The following is an 18,503-nucleotide window of genomic DNA, read 5'->3' on the forward strand; positions in this document are numbered from 1 at the left end:
TTCTACTGAAGACAGAGAGGCCGTGGGCCTCCAGGGAAGTCACTCTTAGGATGCAGGACACAGACATTCACAATTTAATGGCTTTTCAAGAAATATTTCTACATTGTATATTGCTTTATTGTAGCCCCACATAATCAGTTCTATTTTAATAACAGATGAAAAATAGACATAACTACTAAAATAACTATTTGCATGTTTTTGTTTCCAACCTGAACTGCCTTGCACTTACAGAGGAAAAAAAACCCAATGCCAACCCCCAAAACAACCCCAAATAAAATGAACTAGAAATGGGCTAGTACATAGACATTATGTTTTAAATAAAACAACCAGAAATATCCCACCCATTTTTCACTTCCAATGAAGGGGCCATTTGTAATTATTCTTTCTTATTCTTGTAAAATGAAATATCCTTAATAGCTGTTTGTGGTTTGGTGATAGAGACACTGCACACTTAGATGTGGTATAAAGGTGGTAAATACTGGTATGAAAGTAAGAAAAACATTTATTCCATACACACATCTCAAAACCCAAAAGAAAATTACTACACTGCACAATGAAAAGTAATAATACCGAGAACCACATCAACATTTGTGACAGGAACCTCATCAGCTTCCAGCAGAGCAGGGATTTCAAGAAGCCATTCCAATCCCACTGATATCAGGAACACTCACGAGTGGGAGTGGTTCCCTTCTGGGAAAGGCCTGAACTAATTCAAGATCAAATATGGACCATCCTGAAGATCCAAAACCCCACACCTGGCTCTGTTTGGCCCCCATGGATCCAAGGGCACTAAAACAATCCAAAACCAAAGAAATTTTTCTTCTCCAGGCAAACTTCTCCTGTCATGTTCCTTTTCTTGGATCAGTAGATGACTTGATCTTTAGCTCCTGCCTTCTAAAACAAGCCAGCTAAGAAATTCTGGTGAAGGCATATTTCTTTTTTAGACTGGAAAAATACAACATATGTTTTTGTACTGTTGGCTCATTACATCACTGTTTTTTTTAATCCATGATAAAGAATTGGGAAGCAGTAAAATAAAAGGGAAAATGTTTATCCTCAGGAGATCCAGCAAATAGAAAGTAAATTACCTTCATTTTAAATATCACATTTATATATATATATATACATATAACTTTTTGAAATATAACTTGGTGTAGTTCTGCTGAATTTACATTACCACAGAAATAATACTGGTCTTTTCTGTTTTAAAGCCTGAGTTACATCTTAGTTCTATTAAACTCACCCAATGTATGTTGTTTCAAAGGTCAGAGCTGTAATACAGGACAGCAGGACCTCCTGGGTCAGGAGGACCAATAACAACTGTTTGTGAAAATGAAGTATTAGCTGCTCACTGATCGGCTCTCCAGAGATATTTCCACCCGTAACTATTAATAAAGAATTCTCTGCAGAATGTGTTCTTTCTTTGCATCCTACAGCCAGCCAAGGACTTCCAGCCATTGTGTTCTACTCATGGTACAGCATAGGAACAAAGACATGGCATCAGCTTGATTTACTCTTCGTTATGTGCAATGTCTGATGCTCCTTCATCCTCCTCCTGAGCTGGGAGCCTGTTATCCTAGGTACTATCTGACATTTCCCTATGCGGCTTACAGAAAAAAAAAACCCAGCCTTCTTGCAGTTTTTTGGTCTAAACTCATCTGATCTTTCAATGGCTGTTTCCAAAAGTGGAACATTACATTAATATCAACCAATAAACTCCAAACTTCTGCCCTAAGCAATCATCAGTCTGCTACTATCTCAAATACATGGAGGAATCTTTCAGGAAAAAAGGAGGCAAGACAAACTTCACCATAATTAACTAAAGCTTGTAAATATCTGTCACAATCAAAACAAATATCTGAATGCTCTGGGTCACATTTTGTACACTATTTGACTCCACCAAACCCAGGACTGCCCTCATTTTCCTAAAAGAGTTGATAATTCGGGTAATTTTTACAGTTTGGAAACAAAGCAATTTTAGTTTACAATTTCCTTGACCTTCTCCCAGACTGTTCCCATGCTGCCATGGACCCCGAGGTTTGGTTTGTACCAGAGAACTCCATTCCCTCCGTCCTGGAGTCCCCTGGAGCTGGATCCATTCAGCCTCATATTGGGAGTGAAACTCTGAGCACCGTCAGAACGGGGCAATTAAACACAGGGCACTTCCACAGCAGGTGAACCATCAGCACACACTTGGTGGGACGTGACAGAGAGGAGAGGTTTGACACAGGGCAGAGGGGGCTGTGGTTCCAGGAGGAAAACTCCTAATGCTTGGATGCAGTTCAGTTGAACAGCAGAATTATCTGCATCCCTTTCAAGATCCGGCAGTACAAACCATGGCAACGAACTGTGACCGACACTTGACAACGAGCAGCAGAATGGACATGAAAATACACGTTTGGGGGGTGTTTATAAACAAGTTTACCTGTGTGATATCATCCTGCTGGAAGGCACAGAAATTAAAGTGAAAAAGGCTGTAAGAGGGAAACTAGCAGGAAATTAAACAATAGCAAATATAAGGGATTACCACAAAGAACAGACATCCTTGAGAAAACAATTGAAAGCTAGTAAGTGGGAATTAAGTCTTATTTTATTCCATACTACGTTATCCACTGATCTCTGCTAGTCTGCAAAAGCTTATTATTTCTACAGGAAGATGTATTTTAAAAATCTTCAAGAGTTAGTCTCAAATAGTGAAGTCTGGCAGGGTTTCAGCAAAGGCTTAATACAAATTTCATCACTTAAAAAAAGACAGTAATAAAATACAAAGGGCTGAGAAAGCTGAAGAAACACTGACAAATACTTTCACACAGAAACACACATTCCTGGTATTAGAAGACAGCTGTTATCAAATAATCAGTCTCAAGATAGTGATGGCAAGTGGGACAGGCAACAACAAGAACTGCCAAGCAGAAAATGGGGGTGGCCTGTTCAGCCACCAGGATAAACAGGATCAAGTTGCACTCAACATCATGTCAAAAACTACAGCTCACACTATGGAACAACTCACACAGTGGGTCTCCCAGCCAGCCTTGGGATTAAAATAATAGCCACCGCAGAAGCAATGGATAGAAAATGGTCGCAGACAAAGATAAACAGCATATAGCATCTCTGGTAAATGCTAAATACCCAACTGCATTAAAAGCTTAGCAAAAATTTATAGCCATTAACAGATACTTCAAAGTTATTTACTAGAAAGAAAGAGAAAGCCCATGGCTGGAAATCCAAAAGACTCAATCACTTCTGTTACCCTCCTGGAGCTGTTGGATGATGGGAGCTTCCAGAAATCTGACAGGGAATCAAATACAGATCTGGAATTCATGCTCTTCTTTTAGGAACAGCTGAACTCATGTCTGAAGCTTGGCATTCAAACTGTTACCCTCACACCGGTGTTTTCTCATCCTGGGCCTTACTTTAGTGTGTGAAATGTGTCTGGTACCAGATGAGAATTGCACAGACCAGTGCCTGTGCTAAAGGGACGTGCAAGACAGAGCACACAGTGACCACAGACATCGGGTGCTTTCACTGGGCACGTCTGACTTGCACAGAGTTGAACAGCCTGATTTAAACAGCCCTCACAGTGAGGACTACTTATTTTTTAATTTTGTCTACAGTTATGAGGGAAGAGTGAAACATGCCTTCTGTCTGCTTGCAGCAGGGTAAACAAGAAAGCTGTAAAACACTCTAAACCCACTGCTTGCACCTGCATTCAATACAGAAGCTTGCCATGGCAGTAGCAGCAAGTTGTTAGGAAGCAGAGAATTAGAAGCGCAAATAGTAGAGGTATCCCACTTCCAGAAGAGGGAGAAGGTTTTGAAAATGCAGTTATACTCAAGGGTCCATTGCCACAGTACTGAGAATTCCACACAGCCAGCAATGGGGCTGGACACCAGCGAGCTCCTCTGCCAGCTCACAGGCTGCAGCCAGACACCTGAAGCCCAGTGAAGAATAACACATCTTCTCTCAGTGTTTAACTTTCCCAGGAGAAATAAACATCGTTACATAGATATGTGTAAAATTGTGAAACTCATTCTCTTTCTGTCAGACCAAATTTCCAGCTCTTCATTGAAAGGTCATCTCTAAGTTGGTCACTGAAGTGATCAGAAGGTATTAGCATGTTCTGAACATTTTGAGTACACTGAGGTAAAAGCTGATGGAGGAGACCCAGTTAAGGAACTGAAGAAACAGCAGGTAAGACCTGTCCATATAATTCTCTCCTGGAACAGCTCCTCATGTGATGCCACGTGGTCCATCCTCCTGCCCCAGGTATGTGAGGCTAACAGCTCTGCCCCAGGATTCCCAGCTGTGGGACCTCCCCACTAAACATCAGCAAAGACACCTCTGCCTGTGCACCCTGCAGCTGCTCTGCACCGCTGACCCCAGGAAAGCTCCAGGGCTCAGCAATCACAGCTTAGCCAAGCCACAGCTGCCATTTAGCAGTATGGGCCTGCTGCTCGAAGGGACATTTACCTGGAGTTTTTCCTAAATCTGCATGTAATTACATCTGCCTTCCAGATCACATTTATTAAATGTATGGTATAACTTCAAAATCAGTCCTTTGGAGACTCCAGAGTTCATGATTCTCATTTCAGTCATTTACAAAAATCTGCTAATTTTTGAGAATGGGAAATAAAAATTGAAATAAAAATTTCTAATTGCATATAATTAAATACTGGCATGTTATTCTCTGTGCAACACACAGAGGTCTATAATTCTGTCTTCAATTAACTGTCCTACTGGACAGGCTGCTGTTTACCTTTTCTGGAACACTGGAATCAATATCTGCTGAAGGGAAATGTAGTAATTGTCCACAAGAACAGAAGGACCATGGGTAATTCTTCTAATTTGTCCCTGATATTAGAGGGCAGTTATGAGACAGAAGATATTTTGATAAGGAAATCACATCCAGCTTTTTCTGCTCAGTTGTTTCCAGCTGCTGTTCCTACAACTATCACAAGTCATTAACTCTGTAGCCTCATGAGCATTGCTCTGTGATATCTTTTTTGAAGTACTGACCAAGTTTTAGTCTTAAATACTAAATATTCTTATCCTATCAATAAAATGTTTGATGAGAAACAGTGCATTTGTTAAAAATGTCAAAAGATTTCCTGACCAAAGGTTTGCATTTATGGTGGGTGTGAGGGGAGTATTTATGCAACCACATTTACATTTAGGATCTTTCTATGGATGTACGTCATTCCCAAGGCATATTTCTGTGAGATGTTTGAGTAGAAATATTAACTGCAGCCTATTAAGATAATGATATGCTGAATTATCATTAAGACTGATGAAAACAGTAATTAAATGTTACAGCTTGCATGTGTCATCATTACCTTATTTTCTTTACAAAATAACAGATGGTTTTAGGTATCACACAACATGAACAGCTACTAACAGTGATGGTGATAAAATCAGAACACACTCAACGATATCAGTGCCAGCACTTCTAAGATAAGAACTGTACAAACATATCTGGAGTGGAAGGAGCACTGGAATAGGTGTAATTCATGCTTTAGCTTGGCCACAGTGGGTGGAATATCTTGTATTTCTTACTTTAATCCAGGCAGTTACCTTTTGAAGAAAACAGGGTGCATTCTCACAGTAGCCATTCATCAGGCAAGATGCAAACTGAAACTGCCTCAGGCAACAAATGAAATATCATGGAAGTGACAGTTTAGTTATTAAGAGAGGTTTCTTCACATTACAGAGCCTTGATATGATGTGATTTGATTCACATTTATCTCCTGGAGGGGTGTGTACACAGAAAGAACAATTCTGGAAAGCCCTGCAATGGAGTGCAGCCTTAAACTCTCTAGTGAAACACAACAAATGCCTTTTCAATCTTCAGCTATAGTATCATTTTCTCTTGCAGCTTTAGTACAATTGGTAGGGTTTCTTTGCCTGAGCAAATGGATATATTTAACACAGTGAGAAAGGTTAAAGTGAAACAAAAATTTTGGGTCAACTGAAATAAGGAACAACCTAGAAAAAATATAAAATAAAATACAAAGCAATAAAAACACTTTGAAGTATTTCACGGGGGGGGGTTGTGTGTGTGTGGGTTGTTTGGTGGTTTCTTGTTTGTTTGTTTGTTTTAATGTTTGTTTGTTTTTTGTTTTTCCTTAGCATTTGAAATAAAATATTTGTTAGGTAGGGCTGTTTTCAAAACAAAAAACCCTCTTCAAATTCACTGGAAAATTTAAACTGTGCTTACTACTGGACAGCTTGTATGTGTGTTCTCAGGATGCTTTTCCTAAAGGTTGGGATGTCAGAAGACAGCAGCTTCCAGTAAAATATGTCAGTTTTCCTGTATGAATCAAGACATTTGCTGTATGCAAAATTCATCAACAAAGCACAAACTCACCGAATCATTGCTGCAGATTTTCTTGAGACTGTTATACCGGCTTTATGTTGCTAAGCAATAAATTGGAATTCTTTGAATGTGCAAAAATTACCATTCCAACGGATTAACTTCTGAGACAAGAACGCTAACACAGCACAGGAACCACAGAACTGATCTAAGGATAACCTAATGACTTCCAAGGAGGGCACTCCCTATTGCCTCTTCTTGCCACAGGAGAGCCTGCAGAGCTCTGGAATACTGCAGAACAGAGTAAAACTATCAGCACAATGGTGAAAACCTTGTCAGCTATCAGGAGTGGTGTCTCTTGCTGCTGCTGTCAAACTTCCAGCAGGGTACAACCCAGCTATGAGAAGATTCATGCATCAGTGAAAAGTTAAAGGAAAAAAAGCACAAATCTGCATTAACAAGCAAGAGAAAAGAAAGTTAATCAGATTTCTGGGTGTAGTAGAGTAAAGGGGAACTGCAGATCATGGGGTAATAGGCTGAAAGCAGTGAAAGAAAAAGAAATCCTCAGGTGAGAGTTCAGCTGGTCTAAGTCAGCGTAGCCCCAGGGAAGTTACGCTCACTTAGGCCTGGCAGGAATCTGGCTCAGCAACCTGAAAAAAGAAAGGGAAAATCTGATAAACAAGAAAAGACTGGGACTGAACAGAAATATAAATATATATTTCCCTTCTTCCAGGGAGAGGGAAGAAATTTCTTGTCGATGGAGCTGAAAGGGTGGGAGAACGGACAACTAAGAAGGAAGACAGAAAGCTGGAAACACAAAGCATAGGAAGCAAAAAGAAATTAACATAATAGCAGCATTGCCAGGTGGGAAAGAAAGAATCTTAAAGACATCAAGAATGAGGTGACAGAGAGAAAAATTATGTGCTTTCAGGGAATTTGACTTCCTACTGAGGTTGCTGCTTCTTGCATATGCCCATCAGAAGCACTTTAATATTGTTCTTGGTCCATTGTTATCTATTCGTTTTTCTTCCTCTGACAGTGCTAAATGCCATTAAATGTAGATCAGGATTCCTGGAATATACACTTCTGGATCACTGCTACCATTTTTCCACTAGACAGAGAGATTTTTCGAAGTGCAATAACCTCTTCATCTCCCCATCATCACTGCAAGGTGAAAAAGTTCTCTAGTCAATGGGCATTCTTGTAGTAAATATGGACAGGGAGAGTGTGTGAAAAGAAAGGATACCCAAAATATGATAAAAGCCCTTTAACATTTAAAATACAAGTGTCATCAGCTGAAATTATTATTCCTGTTAATTGTTCTGCAGCCATACTAGTGTTATTAAATAAACACTGTTCACAAGCCCCTACAAGCCTGAAAAATATGCATACACAGAACCCTATAGCAAAAATGCATTTATGTGCTATTTGTAGTAATAACCTAAACATATGAGCCTAACTAATTATACCCATTGCTATATGTGAAGCAAACACCAGATCCCAGACTGAAGACATTCCTTAACTGGGTTTGAAACCCAGTGACTGGAACATCTGTCTAGAAAGGACAGCCTTACCTCTGTAATTCATGCACTTAATAAATATCCATGGCACCCAGTGTATTTCTAATTAGTTGTTTATTTTTATAACAATCATGCCTGCATAGCAGGCTAGACAGCATTTCTGTGTTGTTAAAGTGGTTTGCAGCCAGTATTCCACCCTTGCAAACTTTTCCAATAAAAGACGGACAAATGGCTAGTATTAGATCTACGTGTTTGCCCTCGCTTATTAAACAGGACATTTCCCAGATTGATGGGAATGGAGCAAGGTTACAGCAGTGTAATTGGCCTGAAAAATACAAAGGTTTTTAAATTTTTTTTTTTTTTTTTTTTTTGCATTGAAACCTTGTGAATCCCAACACTCGTTTGGAGTAGGAAACTTTCCTTTGTCCAACCAAAACAAGAGAGCATCCTGTGATGCAGCTGAAGACTAATGGTCTTTTTTCCCTCCTGTTTTGAACACAAATGCTACTCTGAGGGTGAACATATTTTCCTTAAGAAAACACAGTTATTGCCACAAGGCTGTGAAAAGCTCCAGTTTTGAGCTTATACTTCTCATACTCTGTAGTTCTCATACAATCTCATACCAATCTAGCAGTGAAAACCAGGCTCTTAACGCCAAGTAATCGCTCTGGGGAGTGTGGAAACTGGAGATTATATACAAGTGCTGACAGCAAATGTAAGGTGCATCTGTAACTGAACCTCGTTAACAAAAATAACAACTCCCAACTGCAAAATCCTGATCACAACACTCCACTAAAATATATGAACATTAAAACACAGCAGCTCCTCATGCTGCATGCATCTATATGCTATATTTGCATAGATGTATGCAGATAAAAACGTACACACACATTCTAACACTACACAGAGGCACAAATAGGCTTAAGTTTATAAGCAAAGAGTAGGTGCAAATGAATATCCACAGAGAAGGACACTGTGTTACGCTGGACAAGCCCTGTGTTGTCACTGAAACGTACTCACCATTTGCAGAAGATCAGAAGAAACCATCTGCATGCAACACATTGCTGTTGCCAAAGCACAGACAATGGTGGAGATGATATTGAGAGCGCACACACTGAACAACAGGTCCTGCGAAGAGACATCAGCAGAATATCATCTCTTACCTCAGGGACACAGAGGACAGGAAATGCTTCAGCAATTTGTAAACAAACACCGTCAACTGCTATCGATTAATATGGTCTCAAATAACTGGGTAGAACTCATTTAGCTTGTAATCTTTTTCAGGTAGCAATCCACAAAGGCAGCAATTACAGAAACAAACATCTTCCCTTTCCCACTCCTCACAGCATGCTTGCTATTAGATATTTCCTCAGAAATACTGATATTCAAATTTCCTAGTTCCCCAAAAAGACAAATTTCTCTTTCACAGTGAACTCCAAGCTGCAGCTATCACAAGAAAGATGCTATGAAAGACACTTCTGATTAAAAACGACACGCAGAAGTATTATTGCTTTGAGTACTTGAAATCTACAACTTAGATTAAAAAAATTCTAGTATTAAATAGAGGGTTATCCTGTGTCAGAAACTCGACGCATCTGAAATATTTTTATACATGAGGGAAAAGCAGTGATTACACACCCAGACATTTCACCTTCTACTGATTGAGTGCCTATGATCATATCGTTGCCTTGGGTTTTTTAAAGAAAAAGAAGCTTAAAATAGAGTATTGGTTTAACAAGGAGAATAAAAGAAAAGAAACATTTGAATTAAAATGGTACATCTTTGTATCAGTGGTGTCATTAAAAATAAAGCATTTATCTCTCTTCCAATCACTGGATTTGTATTTACTTTCTCCACAGCCATTGAAAGAAAAGTACTTAGTGTGCTGGCAACATTTCAAAGCTACTGCAGTCCTTGCACAGCAACTGCGTGGCTGCTGGGGCTGTTGTGTGGCTCAGTTTTCTGAACAGCCAGCTAAAACATCGAGAAAAAGCAGCAGAGAGAACAGATGAAAAACTAAATCAAAATTGCTACAACACCATGAGCACAAACCACTCGCTGTGTAAAGAACATTCCATAGGATCTAAGTTTAAAAGAGTATTTCATTCACTGCCAGTGCATGAAATAACTTCCATGCCATAAATCGCTTTGTTTTCCCCAACAGTTCTAAAACAAATGATAGAAAGGTGCAGATTTTTTTCCTGCCATTGTAATTGCTTGCTCCTCAAGTGACCTTCATTTGAAGATGGAAATGCCAGCCATGGGAATCAGGCAGACAATAAATGGGCCAACAAGTTTTAGTCATTTAATAACTTACACGGAGCCAGATTTGCTCCTGCTGATCTGGTCAGTAGCTTTCTGCCTTCTTGGCCAGCCCCTCAGCCAGGGGAATAATGAACCATCAGCATTAACAGCAAAATACTGGAAGGGACAATCCCTGACTCACAGAAGGTGACACAGGGGACTCACTCAAAGTCAGAGATACACTTAGAGCATTCAAATGGAGGTAAACAGGCAAAATGATCCCCGAAGATTCAATTAGTTAACAAAAAAGGAGATTGAGATCCTTCATGTTCTGCTTTCCATATGCAAACCTGGGTAAAGAACACCAAGGCACAAGACCTAGGGTAGAAAACAGAACAATTTCCTAGCAGGAAGAAACTTCATTCATTACCTACTACAGCCATTTAAATACAAAAAACTTAGCCAATCTGAGTGCATAACTTAATACCATTTATGCTAAATAACAAAATCAAAGTTCTAAATTAGGATGCAAAGCGTCTCCAAGACTCTCATACAACCTTATACATCCCAGGACAGACTTAACTGTGCCTCTAAGTCTCATGACAGATGTTTCTTTGATCTGTTCCTAAAGATCCCACAGCTCCATCCCACTATTCCAGGGTTTGTTTTACCATCAGTGTCCTGGGTATGTCCATCCCACAGATGAAAGCCATGGCTTCTTTCCTTCCATAGCTCTTGAGAATAGGCTGTTACACAGCAGACTTTTACACCTTTGAACTCTGTTACCACTCTTGAAGACTTTTCCACCTTTACTTCATGACATATTAACCCCATTTTCTCCAATTCTCGACTGAAATCAACTTTCTAGGCCTCTGATCATTTTCATTAATTTAATTTGTTTCACCTCTCCTGGGTCCACATTTTTCCTTAAATGCAGAATCCTAAACTAAGGACAGCTGAAGGCCTTACAAAATATCGACTCTAGTTTGAGGATTATTTCTTGTGCCTGGCAGGTTACACTCACCCTTACCCACCCTGAGACTTTCCTTGGCACGCTGGGACAGCTGGGCTACATCTGTTATCCAGCATTATGGTTTTGATGTAGGGCAGGGATTACTGGCCACAGGAGCAGCAGCCTCTTTCCACACACTCCTTTCCAGGCTAAGCACACAACAACTCCCCTTCCTGCTACAATCTCTTTGAAGGTGAAGGTACAACTAGCAAATTCCAAATGCAGGGGTGCAGAGTTTTTATGTGTTTCATAAAGATCGATAAGGAGCACACATCTAGCAGCCAGAAAATGTAAAAAGGCAGCAAAGTTAAACAGAGCTATGGAAATATTTTAAGTGTAAAATTTTAACAGAGACAGTAATAACTGAACAATGATTGTGGAATCCTCACCACCACTAGGTATTTCTTAAAGCAAGACTGCTTCTTTATTTTGGCTTTTTTATCCTAAAGTCTGTTTCAACTCAAGCAGGCATCAAGCCACAACCCACCCTTCTCCTCTGCTCCTCACTCCCCCCACCCGCCCCAACACGAATCAGCCTCAGGCAATTTACCAATTTCAGGAAATTCTCTCCCTGTGCCCCGTAGAAAAAATAATTAGGTAATCCATGACACTCATTTATTCAGGTATAGATAAAAAGTGAGCAGGAGCTAAAGCCGTCCATGGCCAAACCTGCCACCAGAGAACAGGGCAGGTGCTTACAGATGGCGGCTGGAACAAACAGTGACAATTAACGCGTCCTTTAGGACATGTCTGTAGTAACCACATGTCTGTAGAAAGCAGTAACCACAACAGGGCCAGTCGTACCTCCCCACAGCCCCAGCCAGCTGTATTTATAGGTGTCTAAAGGAGCAGGAAATCTGTATTAATACAAAATCAGGGAGCTTTAGCAAAAGATCTTCAGTTGACATCTACCAGAACACTAATCAGACCACACAACACCTGAATTCTCTGCTCCTCAGAAATGGCTGAAGGAATTTTCTCTTAGATGCTGTCATTGTCTTTTTAAGACAAAAATCTGATTTTTCAGCATGGCTATATGATAATTAATCTGGAAAGTATCATGTACTAGGTAGAATTATTCTTCTACACGTTACATATACAATTTTGTTCCTACACCTTAGGTCACGAACTGCAGAGGACACAAATCCCCTTCCGAGTGGAATCAGCCGTCAGAATTGCCTGGAACCATTCCTGGTCCAGAGACACAGTCACTGGAGTCAGACAGCATTGTGAGCTCTTTCTCTGTGGCCACTTATTTTCCCAAGCAGATCCCTCACTAAATCTTAAATACAGAACTAAAATTTAATACTGACAGTGAGAAAAGCAAGATTTCCTGGTTGCAGTATTCCATTTATATTACAACTTGAACAATTACCAAATTAATGGTGCCAGCACCTGCCTTACTGCTCATCATGCTTTCCCTCCACAATAACAGACACCTTTGGCTTGTGCTGTGGTCCCAAAGGATATCTCTACATTCCCCCAGGATCCCTGTGTGTTCTCAAATCTTCTTCATACTATCATTTTGCACAAGTCTAACTTACAGACAGAACATCTATTTTTTCTTTTTCCTGATTCAAGCTGTTTTCACTATTATTCTTTTGACACTGATTTGGTGCTACTGCACCTCAGGTCTTCCTTTACTAGCCCAATTATAATAATACATAAATGTAAAAAAATGCATGTTCTATAAATGCGTAGTCCAAAACCCTGCAGAACACATTAAAACAGGAGATGCATTACAAAACCTGAGTATTATTTAAAATCTGAATGTTTAATTGCAGTATTTTTTAATATTCTGTATTCAAAAAATGTCATTTTAAGTTATAATTAATTGAGAATATAATATTAAAAAATCATACTGCAATATGCTCGAAAAGCAATTTGTCCTAAAACCTTATTTTCCTTGTTTTCCATCAAACTGCTGGGTGATAAAGCAGCCAGATGGTATCAAACTGGAATAAGTAAAAAATTGGTGATTGTCACATCGATAACTCAACTGTAGAAACAATCATTTAACAAAGCAATTTAGAACAGCTGTTAGCACATGCAATTACCTGACAGAAGAGATGAGACAGAATCTAAAATGAAAAATGACAATGGCACGAATCCTATCACCCGGTGATGGGCACACTGGCAGAGCTGGGTCCTTTATAACCCGTGAACACTCACTGCTTGTGTGTTCACCCTCCTGAAATTTTGTCCTTCAGGATGTCATTTATACCTCCTATCACAGCAGATATAAAGTAAACTGGAATAGGATCACTTCACTCTAATGTTGGGCCATACCCATAGAGCTCCTTCAGCTTAGAAACCAACCCGTAACTGAATTTGTCTCTAGTATCAGTTACCTTTCAAAGCCATTAAGTAGGCCAGACTTAAACAGGAATGTTCAAAACCCAACTCAAATGCAGGCTTTGGTTAATATTTAGTCACTCTCTTGCCTCTTTTTATCATAGCAACAAGCTGTACTGTAAATTAAGTTGCACACGTGCACATCAAAGCAGAGAATTTGTCACTCAGTGCAGACCATACCATACAGATGAAGCACTATTACCTCAAAATATTCATTCTGTCAAGTATTACACTGAAAATTAATCAGCTGTGCTGCTTACACAGAACTGAAAAACTGTATTTAAACCTGCTTTGCTCTAGAAGGAAACAAAGCACATTCATTTCATTTTATGAGTTCCAGTCTGCTCAACAGTATTGAACTGACAGCTCTCTTTACAGCACACTCATATCTTGCTGGCTGAATAATTATTTTCCTGTGGAAATAAAAGATTTGTAATCTTTGAAGTTCTTAAGTTCTTGGCACCTTTGAGATCTTAGTCAATGTACGATGAAAGAAGCAAAATTAGCTTGCTGATGTGTAAAAAGAACACTCTGTAAGCAGCAGCCCTGAACACACTGATCTCAACATCCCCAGCGATCAATGGCTAAAAGCAGCTCCACAGCCACAACGCTGTGGAGATCACTTCTCCTTGATTGACTTCAATTATAATGCTTCATTTCTTAAACTACTGTATCCTGAAAAGAGATAATGAGCAGCAAAGCTTTTTCACCCATGAAGTTAGTGTCAATGTACCTCTTTTATTCAAGAATTCAAGGACAACAATCCTTTTAACTCAAAATATAACTTCAATTGTTCCTGCTGGATACACCTGGAAAAAAAACTGGGAAAAACACCTGCTCTAACACAAGGAAGGCTCAAGAATTAATGCTGAGCCAAACAGGTGTCAAACACACATTGCATCGTAAATGGAGAGGTGGCCAACACTTCATAAAATAGATTTAAGGTTTGAAAGTACAGTATAATTCACTATTTTACTGTCTTTTTAAGAAGCAGCACAAAGCTGCTACTTAAAAATAAACTCAAAAAGGTCTTCTCTGCTTGCAGGCAATTTTGCATACCTTCCAACTCAGGTGTCAGCATTAAATTTAGTACTGGGGATATGACAGATACTCCCAAAAGCCTAAGGTTCCGTACCATAACTGGACAAGGATGGAATAAACAGATTCCAGCCATTCAAAGAGGCACCTTTTCAGCCATGAGAGAAGTTTACATCCATATTCACTCACTGTCCAAGCTAGGAACAGAAAAAGGTATGAGGAAGGAAAAGTAGCTCAACTATTCAGACTGACCTGCCCTATTTTTGATGGTCTTGTTGGGGTAAACACACTCTGAATGTAGGGAATATTTTCAGCTGCCTGCGAAGGAATGTGAAACAAGTCCAGCATTTAAAAATCTGATCTGGAATTACTCACTCTGTGCTGAGCTTTATCCAATTTTAAGTAGCTTATGAAGCCTTTCAGGTAAGGCATTCAATAAAATTAATAATATTACATTTGGTCTAACAGTAAAAATGAGGAAAGACTGTTCTCATAACTCAAAAGAATGTGCTAGCAGCCACCCTCTGTTTTGCAGGTGGAAGAATCTTCTTCTGAATAAAAAGAAAACATTAAACTTGTTTGATGAAACAAATGTTTGAAAAACATTAAACATGATGACTTGGTCATCAGGAAACTGAGTAACAATAAATTTGGATTCAAAGGAGAGGAAAGGAAAGAAAGTAGTCACAGAGAAGACTGTAAGAGCTGAGCTACATAAATCTCTAAAAGAGATGCCTAACTAATAAATGGAATCAGAAACCTGAAAGAGCCATTTACTATTTATGTTGTACTTGAACTTTAGCAGCTCCAAACCAAATATTTATGCTGAAGACAGAGGAGGGAATCAACTTCTCTCCTTGACTGAGAGTCACAAAAGCATTCTACAGGTGCACCTTAAGTAAAGCAGGAAGCAATTACGTAAAGAGCAAATCTGCAAATTCACAGACACGTCTGCAGGTATTCTGGACTGTGTAAACTGTTAAAAGTAATTTAAAATACTCAGCAGGATCATTACTAAACCAAAATAGCACAACATTCCCCTCTTGTGTGTCAGTATTAGACAGCAATGATACATTATGAAATAATTCAAACTTCTAAATATCTAACTTCACCCTCTCAAAATGTTGCACGTGCACCTTAACTAAGTTCAGAATACACTGAGTTTAGAAAGAAGACACAATTTTCATAGATGAATGATGTCAGGAAAATTTAGCCTTCGTACTTTAATTACCATTACAAGAAAAACTCAGTTCCTTAAAATTTCACCTAAAAACCAACACACTTCTTGTGGAAAAACAGATTAAGTTGATGTTATTGAAACTGCATCCTAAATCCATCCCGTCTGTGGCCATCATCTCATTTTTGGACACCTGATTCTTAATAAACCTTTTAAACTCTTTTAACTAATTTTGTAAATAGGTAGGATTTGCTTTTGCCTTCATTTGGCTTTAATTAAGTCAAGTACCTTCCTAATAGAGGATAAAGCTCTTCTAGTAGTGTGGTTATTGTTTAAAAAAAAAAAAATCAAAATACTGGGACTCTAGCACCCTTTAGAAGCACAGATTATTGACCCTGAGTTTCCAGAGGAAAGCCAGGAACCTTATTTTCAGGGGCAGTTTAGGAGCTGCTAAGGCAGGAAACTAAAAAACCCCACATCTTCTAGTGAAACAGAGAAACCAGCAAGTGTCTCCATTGTAAAACAGGGTAGGTGGATCACACTTGGGTGCATGCAGTTCTTAATGGCAGTTCATCACATCATGCAAGTGTGTTATTTTTACTGATGTGTCCAGACAAGACTACAAGTATGATATCTTATAAATATAATTCTAACCCTACCAATTCCCCACCCTTGAGTGGGCTGAGACTCCATTACAACAGTGAAATGGCGCAGTATTTTTGTCCATTTTACTGTAACACAATTTTGTGCTGAAATCCCACTATTCAATTCGTCTCAGAAATCAGCACTTGTAGATCAGTCAGCATTTGCAATCAGTACTCAAATCTATAAACGTGCATATCTGTGACCATATACACTGCAGTGGTGGTTTTGTCCCCACTAAAATGTTTGGTTACTTTATTCAGAGCTTGAAATGAAGAAGGAAGGAGGACTGATTTACAAAAAAGCACACAGAGATGGTTCATTGCAGAAACAAGAACAACAGCTTTCGAGACTTTTCAAAGCAATTATAAACCACCCCCTGGTATCATGCAAGGCACAGTTAACACACACAGGACCCGGAGCCACTGCTGGTTTTCCTGGTCCTGTTTGACTGCCTGGGAACAATTCACAGCTGACAATTCAGGGGCTGGACTCTTCTGTTCACAGAGCAGCTCCACAGCTGCTACCACCAAAACCCCACAGGTGACTACATGGAAACGTGAGCTTTTCACCTCACTTGTAACAAAGAGGAGCATGAAACCTACATAATGTTATACGTGAAGGTGTATAATCTTAACTCTGCCTCTACGTTTTCTCTCCCTCTGGCTCCTCAAATAAGGAATATGATTGAGCTTTTGGTACTAAAACACCTGTTTCTTTACAATCACATTGTAGTTGTTAATTGTAATTAAAGAGGATGAGCCTTATCACAGTCAGCTGGTATCTAATGAGCTGCAACTTTCTTTCTTACGAGCTTAGTAGAATGCTGTTCTTAAATTTACAGCCAGGAATACGAGCTAAGTCAAATAGAAAGCAAATGTAGAATTAAATCTGTAAAAGATGTAAAAAAACTTTCTGAAATAGTTGTTTTCCTAACTACCCTTTCTTAGATGAAAAGTTCTGAACATAATTAAAATTGCTGTCAGGCAATCCTCATGGGAACTCCTGTGTTTAAATCCATTCTCTCATAGTGTGAGTTGATATGTCAATTCCCTTTATAAATAATTGAATTATATCTAAGAAGAAATTATATTTTGTGCCTGAATTCTGAATTCTGTGTTGGTTAGAATCCTTGTCCTGATTTTCAGCATATGTCACTTCTACCCACTTCATATGCCGACAGTGTCCTCCACAGATAAACAGTTGTTTTCCCTCTCATTAAAGTTTACCTTACTGACATATTTACAGGAAGCAAACATATGCTCCCTCAATCTTTATTTTTATGGGATTAGCAAGTCAGCTTTTCCTGAATGACAGGTTCACATCTCTGCATCTGCCGTACTTTGAGGAATGTCCTTCTCAGAAGTTGCCTTCTTGTAATACATTCACTGAAGATTGTTATGTTTTGACCAGCGATGTCAAGTTACTCTTCTTTTCCACTTATTAAACTCCTGCTACCCAGTACATTTTTGCTCTGTTACCTTTATCATCGTTACAACCTAAGGCAGAGTTCTTACCTAATTTTGGAGCCATAAAAAATACTTCAACTTCTACCTCATGCTTATTACATGGTGGTAGCTTTTTTGCTTTTTCTTAACAAGGCTGAAGAACATTTAGGTATTTACTACACACTTTGTACAGAATTTCTATCCATTCTGAATTTTAAAATGTATCTTCAAATAGTAATAAAACTTTTAGAGCTTTCTCAGGACCCACCCTATAATCTACCTCACTAATATCCTTCTCACAATTCATTTCTCTACTTTACCCCATTATTTTCTCTTAGTTTCATTAAAATACATACTTTGAAATTGAGAGTCAGTGCAGAGTTGCAGAGTTCTGCTGATCACGAAACTAAACCTAGAATGAATCTCAGCCTAGGGTTCCTTTTTCTGAGTAGTTCTTTCACTGATTCCTTATTATTTTTCAAAACAACATAGCATCGATGCCTTCCCATTTGGTGATAATGAAGTCAAGCAATGACGGGAGTAATTACACCGAGCTTAGTATTTGCTCTCAATTTTTCATCTGGGTAGTTGCAACACAAAATGCTGCAAGATTTAAACTTCTTACAATGCTGCAGGGCAGTTTACAAGCATGTTTCCAGCATTAGCCAGAAAGAACACTCACTCTTCTCCCCCAAAGCACCGTCGCTGCCTCCATGGTAGCAGCGTAACACGAGGAACCTCGGCATTCTGCAATACT

At 39.1% G+C, this 18,503-nt stretch overlaps 1 protein-coding gene across 3 annotated transcripts in view; it reads right to left on the minus strand.

Moving 5' to 3' along the window:
- Positions 1–18,503, minus strand: part of ENTREP2 (endosomal transmembrane epsin interactor 2) — an 88,233-nt gene that overhangs the window by 13,007 nt on the left and 56,723 nt on the right. For 2 of the 3 annotated variants that reach the window (XM_040076998.2, XM_040076997.2), the window contains exons 5-6: positions 8,851–8,958; positions 2,426–2,443 (exon numbers count right to left, since the gene is read on the minus strand). In XM_040076998.2, the coding sequence (XP_039932932.1) occupies positions 2,426–2,443; positions 8,851–8,958 (126 nt within the window). The remainder of the gene's footprint in view (positions 1–2,425; positions 2,444–8,850; positions 8,959–18,503) is intronic. The other variant, XM_040076999.2, reaches the window with a different exon arrangement.

This window comes from Hirundo rustica, chromosome 13 (assembly GCF_015227805.2).
Source record: "Hirundo rustica isolate bHirRus1 chromosome 13, bHirRus1.pri.v3, whole genome shotgun sequence".
In the NCBI taxonomy this organism is placed as follows: domain Eukaryota; kingdom Metazoa; phylum Chordata; class Aves; order Passeriformes; family Hirundinidae; genus Hirundo; species Hirundo rustica.